The sequence below is a fragment of the Callorhinchus milii genome, unplaced genomic scaffold (genome assembly GCF_018977255.1).
Source record: "Callorhinchus milii isolate IMCB2004 unplaced genomic scaffold, IMCB_Cmil_1.0 Scaffold16, whole genome shotgun sequence".
NCBI classification, from domain to species: Eukaryota; Metazoa; Chordata; class Chondrichthyes; order Chimaeriformes; family Callorhinchidae; genus Callorhinchus; species Callorhinchus milii.
In genome coordinates, this window is record NW_024704757.1 from 15,613,436 (window position 1) to 15,625,762 (window position 12,327).

Here is a 12,327-nt window from a genome sequence, read left to right on the forward strand (position 1 = left end):
GGGCTGCCTCTGATTTTAAGGTTGTGACCCCTGGTTTTAGTTTCTCCAACCGAGGAAACAATCCACAACTATCTACTCTATCATTGCCCTTTGATGATCTTATAGGTTTCTATAAGATCCCCTCTAATTCTTCTATATTCTAGAGAATATAGGCCCAAATTGGTCAGCCTCTCCTCGTAACTCATCCTCTTCATCCCTGGTACTAACCGAGTAAATCTACGCTGCACCCCCTCCAAGGCACGTACACGGAGTCCTGTGGCTCAGTGGTTAGAGCACTCGCTTTGCAAGTGAGAGACCTGAGTTCAATTCCAGGCAGAGGGCGAAACCTCGGGCAAGTTTCCTTACTCCACACACCTAATAATAATCCCCCCAAAACCAAAAACAATAATAAATTGGTCATTTTCAATCTACGACTGTTTGTGGGACTTTGCTGTGCGCAATTGGCTGCTGCGTTCGCCCACAAATATACAGTCAATTCACTTTACAGTGTGTTCTGTGAAGCGCTTTGGGACGTCCTCCCGACGTGAAAAGCGCTATATCAAATGCAAGGATTATTATTATTATTACATCCTTTCTTAAATAAGGAGACCAAAACTGCACACAGTATTCCAAGTGTGGTCTCACCAGGGCCCTATACAGTTGCAGCAAGACTTCCCTACTCTTATACTCTAACCCTTTCATAATGAATGCTAACATACCGTTCGCCTTCCTAATTGCTTGCTGGACAATTGAAATTATCTCAGGTAACATGTAGAATCTGTTCATTATCCAAGCTGTTTTACTGATTACTGTTTTGTAAAATCAAACTTTCCTATGGGCAAGTATTTTTCTTAGTAAATCCTGGTATTTTGGTCATAATATCTACCTGTCTAACAGGTTTAGGAACAATTTCTAAAGAAAGCAGAAATTTTCTCAATTAGCTTTTCAGATATGACAGCTCCAAGTTTTTAAAGATAAAGTAAAAGTGGGAATTTTATATTTTTGGCTTATGCCAAAAAAATAAATTTGCTCAACTTCTCATGATGCTGAACACCAATTTAAATACTTGTTTATTTTCCCTTGCTGCACACTTACATATGTACCGTACAGTTTAAGAGTACACAAACAAGTTCCACCATAACCACAATGCAATTATCGAACATTTCTACCAAAAAATCTACACTGCAGTACTATACTAGACCAAGTGCAAACAATAGACGCATCAACTTCAGAATAGTCAGGTTAGTAAATTGTCACTTTGATTCATGTTATTCACATGTAAATTTATTTTTATAAAGTACTTTGCCCTACATTGCTAGCTTGTAAGTCATAAATAATCATGCTTATATGGTGCTACTCAAGTCATTACAAAGTGCTGAAGGCAGAGCACCATCTCACAGGCACATAAGCTGGCATGGTTCAAGGAAAGGATCTACAAACAGATGGTGTCCTTATGGAAATGGTTTTTAGCTGCTCCACATTGCTACTCCAATTCCCCAAACCGCCTGCAGAACAACATATAGTCTTTAAAAATGAAACCGGAGCGTGTCACTTCTTCTCAATCATTTTCATCAAGAGCTACAATTAGGGAGGAGGCCAGCCAGAAAAAAAAATACAGAAAAGATCCTAGATTGAAAATATATGTTCATTTCAAACCTGACTACAAACTCAGCTTTAGTCTAACAAACATCCAGCTCGTTCACCCCGCTGCAGGCAAGGCAGCATAAATGTTTTCTTACCATCTCACTGGATAGCAATACTTTGTTTTAAAAAAATGCATACAGCATACACAAACGAAAATGCACCATCTGTTACTAATCAGTATCAGCGTACTTTCCTCTGAACCCCCTGCCACAGAAAGGAATGCAACGAAAATGTTCTAACGGACGAGAGTCAAACAAACTGAGAGCTTTCTATAAACAAATCATTCAAGCAGGGTCCTTGAATACCCTTCTCTTTCCTGTGGTTATTTTTTCCTAAACTGTCTTTATTAATAGTTGTTCTCCTTGTACATTCTACTGAATAGCAGCATTCTTTTACAATACTACTCCATCTTACAGATACTAGACCAAATATAGTTAAGTATCTATTATTAAAGTAGAAGCACAATGCATGTTTAGATCTTTAAATACTCAATAAGGTCAACTTTTCAAGAGATATAAAATTGCCTGGATAACCACCTCAATGTGAATGCTAGATTTAATTTAAACACTATTCAGATTAATAGTTTAGGAGTTCAAAATGCATCTATTTGATTCATAAGAAAGTGACTTGCTCCACTACTCCAGTCAGGAAGATCCCTAAAGATCACAGTTATGAATTTCGAGGTATTCAATATTCTGTGATCCCTTGGCCAATATCACCAAAGCACTTTATTTTCAGTTCATCAATACAATGGATATATTGCAGTCATTACAGAGGGGACCTTCAATTAATCATTTTTTCAGATAATGAAAGTCATGGTGCAGGATAGCAACAACAACAAATCACACTTGTATAGCCCCCTTCATGTCAGGTAAAGACAAAATAAAACTACGTAAAACACATGGGCACTATATAGACACTATTAGAAATTGAAGTTATCCACATTATAGTTGGTGGTCACAGGAAATTAAGCTCTAAAATGAACAACAAATGAATTTGTACAATGCCTTTCACATGAGAACAGTGGTTACTCTCAATCACTTTAACAAATGCTTGATCTTACAAATCAACAAAATTTTTCTGAACATTAAACAAGAGTGCAAAACATTGGAAAAATCATGCTGATCTTACCAGTAAGGAGCAAGGGTGGCCCACTTCAAGATTTGGCCACAATCCATTTTCTATTAGTATGCAATACTCAGAAATACTTAATCCTACGAGTATAGGATTTTAAATCTGATTGCTTGGAGGCTTTAACCCACAAACATTTAAGTACTTTTCAGATGGAAAACAGAGTTTCCCTTCATACTACAGGGTTACCTTCAGTTATTAAATTAAATGTTTGCATTGTTACACAATACAACTAAATCAGATGTTCGTGTGGCAATAACAACATAGCTTCTACAGACATTCACTTTAAATGTTACAGTGAGCCTCTGGGTTAAGTCCAAGAGCTGTAATAATCTAATTGACATATTAATCATCAACAGTTTAAACCAACAATAGTCAAATAAACTGAGAAAACAAAAACATGGCTCCACAGAAATGCACTAAAAACTTGTTTTTTTTCAAAACCAAGATAGTGCAGAATGACATCCCAAAGTCACTCCAAAATCCTTATTCCCAAAGGCCTTGTGGTTGCCTGGCAACAGAGATATTAGCAGATGATGTCTAATACATTGTTAGCATCCGTCAATTCATTGCTTTATGGGCAAGTATAGATCATCCGTAATGTTGCTATCACCAGAGGAAGACACTGGCTATAAATGTAATGGAGCTAATGAGTCAATGTCATATCCTGGGTCGATAACTTCATAAAGATAACTCACAGATATAGAAAAACTAGCATAAGCTATGTAGTCAGGCCAGGTCGAACTCCAACTCTACATCTCTTCATTCATCTATCCATTATTTTCTACAGTGCTGTATCCAAATGTTTATGCCCCAATGAGCCATATAAAACCTTTTATCAAGAACAAAAGGATATTAGGAGAAGGGGGAAATAATGGACTATCTGCTAAAGAATTTACAGCACACTTTTGACATGGAAAGCAGGAGACGATTGTTTTGTTATCCTTTTAACCTCCCTTTTTTAAACTCATCCACTGTACACTTCCGTTACTCAAAATGTGCAATAATACATTAGGTACCATCATGGCATGCCTGATAATTTACTTCATACATCGTCACAAAGTTCGTCACAGAATAGAATTGTTATAGAATAACACAATACAACATTGTCATAAATTAGATTCAGTCTGGGTCTGTCTAGTTTTTCTTATTTGGAACTCTACTCTTCCCGATTTGCACATTGTCGACATGCATCATTCAGCAGCATAAGAGACAACTGAATCAGTTTACTTCCCCCATCATTCAGTAAACAGAAGGATCACAGAACCATGCGCACATTTGCTCTGGTTATTCATATCCTGTCTTAAGTTTCCAGTTTCCTTGTTGCAACCATGCCAATAAACACTAAAAAAAATTTGGGGCTTTCCGATTGTTAGCTGAATACGAGACCCTCCCTATTAAGTGAAAATCTCATCTTAAATGCCCTGGGGTGAATTCAGGATAATGTTCAAGCTCCAGTATGTTACTGAGGAAAAGTCAGTCAGTTAGAGCAGCTTTAGGAATAGGCTTCTGCCTCCAGGAGAGGAATAATGCCAAACTCAAATGAAGGAAAACCAAGGGGTACATGCATTTAAAGTGGGAGGAAAATCTAGAATAGATAGAATAAATTCATGCAGGCCTGAATATTTCAGACCAAGTCTCTTACTTCCTGAGCCTTAATTGTATTTAATGCTGGCTTATTACATTTACATTAGTCTGGATGAGACCCAATAAAAACTAACCTCATATCCTGTAGTTAACTTGGATACCAAAGCAATACTTCTGCTAATCATAATAGCATTCTGTGCTAGGCAATTTCACTAGTTCATCATGTTTCACTACTATTATAATTTACATTTGTATAGTGCTTTTTGTGAGTCATCCTGGCTCAGTGGTAGCACTCTCACCTCTGAATGAGAAGATTGTGGGTTCAAGTCCTATATTCAGGTGGACGTTAAAGATCCCATGACACTACTTGAAAAAGGAAGGGTCTTTCTCCTGGTGTTCTGGCCAACAATGCCCCAAATTGGTTATTAATTTCACAGCTGTTTGTGGGACATTGCTGTGCACAATTGGACTGCCATGTTCACCTAGAAATAGAGTCACTCCATTTTACAGTTAAATCTTGTGAAGCACTTTGGGACATCCTCCTGTAGTGAAATGCAAAGATTATTATTACGTTTCACTTCAGAAGGATGCCTCAAAGTGCTCGACACTGCTGACTGGATATCCTGCTAGGAGTAAGAGCCAAAAGGTGGTGGGAAGGGGAAAGATGACTGAAAACACGGTTAAAAAGGTACATCTTGAGATGGGTCTTGACTGGGGGGAGGCAACAAGTGAACATACTAACAGCCAAATAAGTCACCAAGTATCTGAAACAAACAGAACTCTTGAAAGGACCAACTCTTTGTAGTATTAATATCTAACTGTAGTGACACAAAACAGATTAAAACATAGTATTCATGTTGTGTGGATTCAAGAAACTCCAATATTAAAACGAAAGAGGCTTAGTTCCGCCACTAGGCCTTCTTTTCCCTATATCCTGTAAAGAGGCATTGAAATGACTGATGAATTCCTGTATTCTTATGATTAAATAAACGCAAAATAAACAAGATGAAAAACAAACTGAAAACAGTGTAAAGAGTCAAAGGTTCTCAAATTATCTGTACTGGAATATTGTCGTAGGTTGGTATTGTGAAAACACAAATGGTCAGATCTGTTACCATGATACAATAAAAGGAACAAATCAATATGTTCTTGAGTGGTTGAGGCTATGTTAACAGAATGGGAAATAAAATGGAATACGTAATATCATACCAATCAAAGGTAGTTTCTACCGGACATAGTTGAAACCTTTGGCATTTCAGAAGCGCTGCCTTCCAATGTTGCTAATCACCATCAAGGATGACACTCTGCGATACAACAACTTGCACTTATATAGGGTTCTCCTCACAGGGTACCGTCTCAGAGGTGCCAAGTTGACTGCACTCAGTTCCGAATTAGCCATTTATGGCATTAAATGTGGCCTCAGCATCATGAATAATGGGAATAAATCAGCTAGAGTTCTCACTCTCACCTCCTGAAAAATTATGCCATGTGTGCAACAATCAGGTAAGGATAGAATTGGGATTGGCTATAATGCCTCAAGTTCAAATAGTCGTCAACACCTATTGCCTAGCATTACATAATAAATAGATACTTGGGCCAAGAAAATTAGCATTTCAAAATGAGAACATTTCAGTCATCAAAGCACTAGAGGCAACCAAACACTGAAATGTCATCTGGCCTGCCCATTAAAGCATAGGATCTAGGTTTCCTCTCCATATATTGTAAAAATCACTTCACCATAAGAAGATATCAATAATTAAGCTGGAAGAGCAGAGATAAGTCATCACAGACGCATCCCATCAGCCCTTCATATTCCTCCCCCTCCCCAGCAAATATTCTAGAAGTGGACATGTGGGGAAAAATAGAATGTTTACACGTGCTAGATAAGACAACTGTGAATAATGTTGACATAAATCAAATGTGACCCATCTGCGTAAAACTGGAAATTACCTCAAATTAACGTAACTGTTAATTGACTTATATAACATATGAATACATTCATTTGACTTCTGCTTATTATTTTTATTTGTCCCCTCTCCCATCACTTTTTCATTCTCAGTACTTCCTTTACACCTCACACTAGGGCATCTAATGGGTGACAAAATCTGCAGCATAAAGGCCTTTCCTGAGCATCACAAGACTGGAAATCTTTGAACTAATCAAAAAACAATAGTAGTCACACTGTCCTCCTGGTTCTGGGTATGTTAATTCTGGAAACAATGGTTAACAGATTTGAATACCACCAATTTATACCAATTGATGTACTGGAAAGTGTGCTACTTCTGTTGAAATATTACATTAATTTGTACTTGCAAGGCATTATAAAACTCACTAGCTACTTCACCGCTACGTTATTGGGTATCATCCCCTGTGCAATCATGAACTGTATTTTATAATCACCATCAATTCTTCTGTGTAAAAATCAATATCAAAAATGGCCTAATATTCCAATCTAATTATCCTAAATAAATCGTGATGCATGCAATATTTTTAATATGTCTCCTGAATCCCATTACTAAACATTGTTGAAGTAACAAACTGGAATAACATAACATAACATGCAATGGATAGATGTGTATTGTCCTATTTCCAGTTTTCTACGAAGCATAGAACTGCTTCATTTTCAGAAGTATAAAGACTATATTAACACAAGAACCAGTGCCAATTATTGTAGTTTCAGAAGTTTAATTTATTGCCAAACTTTTTTTGTATAATAATAATTTCAGCCTAAATGTCATACGTTTATACAACCAGCAGGCAAATGTTGATGCATCAAATCACAACAGAGTAATTTTACAGACAAAAAAGATATTCCTCTTCCCCTCCTCCTTAGCTGTACACCCCAAGATCATGTTTACCACAACAATGTATAAAGTTTCTTCTTGAATATTGCTAAGTGGCAGGGAGGTTAGCAGGGAGAGATAAACCATTGCCAGTCTGGGTATGAATCAAAATGCCAAGTCTATAGGCAATACATGCTTTGTACAATAAGATTTGTACAAGTGGAAGAAAGCATTCAAAGAAAATCCCCAAAACTCAATAACACTTCAATGCAATGCTGGCAGTTGCTGCATTGCTATCCTTCAGGTGAGACGTTAAATCAAGTTACCATCTGCTGGTTCTAAGAAACGTTAAAGATCCCATGGCACTATTCAAAAAGAGAAGCAAGTTTCTCCTGGTGTCCTGGCCAACAGTCCACCAGATTAGTCATTTACTTCATGGCTGTTTGTGGGGCGCCCTTGTGTAGAAATTGGCTGCCAAAACACGCTCTACAGTAAATCTTGTGGAAAAGCTTTGAGACGTCCTCTCAACATGAAAGGCACTATATCAAAACCAAGGATCGTTATTTTACTATTCCGAGGTTTCAGAAATCAGACGATGAGCTTTGAAATGACAGAACCGTGTAGATGCGTTAATTTCCTGTTTATTTCACGTGGAGTGATTCATGTCCCATTCTACGCCACCATTACCTGTGTAACGACTGACACTCCCTTTCAACAATTTCCACCCGTGTGTATTTGCTATTTTTTCTTCAAATAAAAAGGCATGTACGTGTGCAACACAGCACAAATCACGGCCAGTCACGCCATACCCCCGCCGCACTCCTCGGAGGAATTCACAGCAGATCGACGCAAAGATTAACTGGTTGAGAAATAATAACTGTATATGGGGAGGGAGGGGGGGGGGGATGCTGCGATGTGTGTGTGTGTGTGTGTGTGTGTGGGGGGGGGGGGGGGGGGGAGACGGCCGGTCAATGGACAGGCAAACAGAACCAAGTCAGGAATAAAATCACGTCGCTAAATCACGAGAAGGCACCGAACCCAACTCACAGTCGGGTCCTTGTGAACTTCCACTTCCCAGTCTTAACACAGGCAGCGGGTTTCAGCCCTAATGGTCGGATTAAACTGACTAAACTGGCTGTGGCGGCGCAGATAAGACACACACACACACACACACACACAATTCCTGCCACAGTACGAGCTGTGTACGAATACCCGCCGCCGGTTACCGTCTCCCTCTCCCTCTCTTACCTCCTGGTACTGGTTGTCCTCGGGCTCGAAGTCGCTGCTGACCGTCTCCAGCTGGACAGTGACATGCGGGAGACGGTGGAGGAGCTTCACCCACCAGGGAGGGGAATAATTCACCGCCGCCATCGGGAAGAACCCGCTCACAGACTGAACCTTAAAGGAAAGTGGGGGGGAGGGGGGTGGCTGAGTGTGTGGGGGGGGAAGGGGGGGCAAGAGAGGGAGAGGGGGGGAAGAGGAAGGTGGGAGGTAAAACGATCCTCACTCCATAGCGCTACGAGAAAGGGAGGGAAGGGAATTCGTTCGCGATTCCCCCTTCCCCTAACCCCCCCCCCCTTACCCCCTCCGCCAAGTGAAAACCAGTGGGCGATTGAAGGATGGGAAGAGTCTGGATTCTCGTCGGACGAATGAAGATTCCCGGCGTCGGTGGATTCCTCCCGATTTGTTATGGTGTCTGTAATGTTGTGTGTGGAGTGTGGAGGGAGAGGGGGGGGGTGCGTAGGATGCGATGATGATGATGGTGGTGGTGGTGGTGGTGGGGGCAAGGAAGGAAGGAAGGTTGTTTTGCCCTTTGCCGTCAGTTAACGTAAAATAATTAAATCCTCGGGATATGGCGGACGACTCTCTTTCTCTTTCCGCGGGTTTGTTTGGTGGTTGTTTTGAGTGTTCGTTTCTCCTCCTCCTCCTCTTCCTTCCTCTCCTCCTCTCTTTCTTCCTTCCTTCCTCCCTTCCTCCCTCGTTCCTCTTCTCACGGCAAACAAATCCCTTTCTTTCCCTCCCCACCTCCTCCCCCCTCGCCCTCAAACCCGAGAGGAGATCGATCACCACCTCAGTCGGGTCACCTCACGGCCGTCGCTCGGACGAACGATAAATCACACTCACGCGCGAGAGGGGAAAAAAAATGGGGTCGCGAGGAGAGAGGAAGAGAGAGAGAGAGAGAAGAGAAGGGGGAAAAAAGAAAAATGTGGGGGGTGGGGGGGAGGTGTGTAAAAACAAAACACACAAGGAATATTTTTTTCTCTCGTCTTCTTTTTTGTTTTCTTTTCAGTTCCTGACGAGACTCGTCGCCGGTCCGCCCGCCGGGCTCATCGTAATATGTGCTCGGCGTCTCCTCACGACGCCGCCGCCGTCGTCGACTGGAACCTTCTCTCCGGCTCGCGGACAACAGCCCACCGTCCCTCGCGCTCCCTCCCTCCCGGACAGCCGCCAAAGAGCAGCCACAAAGGGATGAGAGCGGGGGCGACGGTGGAAAGAGAGCCCGGGGGAGGGGGGGGCTGTTGTCGAGCGGATCACTAGCGCCACCCTTTTCGTTCGCAGGCGCTGAGCTGCAACTGCAGGCGTTCGGCTTTAATGATAATAATAATAATCATTGCATTTGATATAGTGCTTTTCACGTCGGGAGGACGTCCCGAAGCGCTTCACAGAACACACTGTAAAGTGAATTGACTGTATATTTGTGGGCGAACGCGGCGGCCAATTGCGCACAGCAATGTCCCACAAACAGTCGTGGATTGAAAATGACCAATTTATTATTGTTTTTGGTTTTGGAGGATTATTATTAGGCTCTGTGTGGAGTAAGGAAACTTGCCCAAGGTTTCGCCCTCTGCCTGGGATTGAACTCAGGTCTCTCACTTGCAAAGCGAGTGCTCTAACCACTGAGCTACAGGGCTCCTACTTTGAGGGTAGGGTGGGTGGGAAAAGGCGTTGAGATTAAGAAGGAAAGAGGATCTTATTGTCATAATGATTCATAATAATTATGCAGGGAAAGAATTGTTAAATCCAATCGTTTGCCTTTTAAAAAAAACAATAATAAATCGGTCATTTTCAATGCACGGCTGTCTGTGGGGGAACGCCCCTGCGCGCAATTGGCTGCCGCGTTTCGCCCACAAATATACGGTCAATTCACTTTGCAGCATATTCTGTGAAGCGCTTTGAGACGTCGAGAAGACGCTCGACAGGAGTGACGATAAATAGTAATAATGGTGACGGTCGCCGCGATATCATGGTTTTTTTCTGGGTGTCCGACGCGTGTGGAAACCATCGCCGCTTGATTAAGAGTGTACCCAAACCAAAAATGAAAGTTCCCGTGCATTCCGCATACAGGTGAAACTCCAGTGTATCGGAATGGAATGCACGCTCCCTGCCTGCCTCTACCGGATAGTAGAGCTGATAGGAATGAAAACAATCTCAAAGTCCTTCATGTGGAATTGCTATCAAGTGTCACTGTTTTATAGGCCACTGTTTTATAGGCCAAATTACGTTAATAACAGCAGCCAATTTGCACAACGCTAGGTTTAAATAAACCAGCCATAAAGCCAGGGATCCATTTATCTGGAGGATTCTTGGCCAGCTCACCAGGAGAAGCTCCCTTCTTTTATCATATTGTGTCACGGGATCTTTTACTGAACAGGCAAATGGAGCTCTCAGTTAAATGTCTCATCTAAAGGAAGTGCAGCAATGCAGCGCTACACACACACACACACGCACACTGGAGCCAATACCAATTTCTTTCCAAATTTCACATTCTGGTTTAAAAACACAAACTGTTTTGATGCATCTCAAGCTGTGGGCAAAAAAAAAACAACCAACACCCTGTTTTTGAATTGGTTTGTGATTTGTGATGATAGCTACGCCTGTCTCCATAAATGCTATATAATGAATCTACCAACAGGCTGCTCTTAATTACTGTCTAACAATCAGGCTCAAGCAGAAGACACAAAAACTCCTATCTGTCTCCTGTCTGACAGCGAATTATTTTTAATTTTAAAAACATTCTGGAACTTATCCTCAACAGAGAACAGTTTTTAAATATACATATATATATATACACACACACACACACCAGTGAATTTTGAAAGAGAACATGATAATAATCCTTCGATGCAGTGCCTTATGACATTTTTGAGATGTGTCAAAGCACTGAAAGGGGATTTTATGGTGGTGTGAAATGTATTTTGTAGACAAAGGCGGTGGCTAATTGGCACCCAACAAATGTCCACAAACAGCCTTGAAGTGAGTGACTAATTTCATATGGTGGATTGTTGGCCAGGAGAAACTCCCTTCTCTTTTTGAATACAGCCATGGATCTTCAACATCCACCTGATGGGATCTTGGTTTGACGTCTGATCCAACGGATGGCACTTCCAACAATCCAGCGCCCCGCCATCATTGCATTGGAGTTTCAGCCCAGGCTATGAGCTCCAAATCCCGATGCGGGGCACAAAACCCTCCGACTCGGAGGCAAGAGTGCTTCCGACCGAGCCAGCCAGGCTGCACAAACAGAAAAGGCACCACCCTGGAAAACATTTCACGGTTGCTCAGAAATGGCTTAAGACGATAAGTGCTTTGCAACGGCAGTGAAAGTCGTAAACAAGACGTTTCTGCAGAACCACAAAGTAAGATTGTATCTACACAATCACTACTCACGAGAAATGAAAGACTACCGGGATACGTGGCCACTTACACGATGTGTTGTTCAACAGTGGAGCTCGCAGCCAGCATCGTGAGTCACGCGTGATTATTTTGAAGGGTTACTGTTGGTTAAGATTAGATACAGTGAAGGTTATTAGCCACAATATTAGTGTATTTTCCACAACGTACAGCTACTGTTATTTGTAAATAAGTGGATGTTACCTATTCGGATTCTTTGGAACGAGGCAGAGAATTCCTGTCACTGTTTTCTAAGAATATTTAATGTGTTACACTATGTTGCAAGGATGAATCAGCGGCAACATTGCCTAAAACTTGTTTTTTTTTGGCGCTACAAAAGCAAGTTATGAGTTGCTTGCTACGTATGATTGACACATCAGGGGTCTGGATCAGTGGCTTATTCAAAGAACCCATTATAATTTGGTGATTATTGGGAAAAATTAATGGAAGAGCAGCAGGCCACGCCCGCCCTCTGTTCCTTTCACGGGTCAACGGTTTTGAGAGAGAGGTTTAACCTGGTTGCCGTCATGGT

General features: G+C 41.5%; 2 protein-coding genes across 6 annotated transcripts in view; both read right to left on the minus strand.

The window, feature by feature from the left end:
- Window positions 1-8,536, minus strand: part of ttyh3 (tweety family member 3) — a 43,452-nt gene extending 34,916 nt beyond the window's left edge. For 4 of the 5 annotated variants that reach the window (XM_007906068.2, XM_007906070.2, XM_007906071.2 and 1 more), the window contains exon 1: window positions 8,373-8,536. In XM_007906068.2, coding sequence (XP_007904259.1) covers window positions 8,373-8,495 — 123 coding nt within the window. In that variant the 5' untranslated portion in view covers window positions 8,496-8,536. The remainder of the gene's footprint in view (window positions 1-8,372) is intronic. The other variant, NM_001292614.1, reaches the window with a different exon arrangement.
- A 3,023-nt stretch (window positions 8,537-11,559) lies between these two features.
- The window catches only part of si:dkey-26i13.8 (kinesin-like protein KIF19), a 28,587-nt gene continuing 27,819 nt past the window's right edge, over window positions 11,560-12,327 (minus strand). The window contains exons 22-23 of the mRNA XM_042341180.1: window positions 11,830-11,899; window positions 11,560-11,661 (exon numbers count right to left, since the gene is read on the minus strand). The gene's annotated coding sequence lies outside the window, so the exon portion shown is untranslated. The remainder of the gene's footprint in view (window positions 11,662-11,829; window positions 11,900-12,327) is intronic.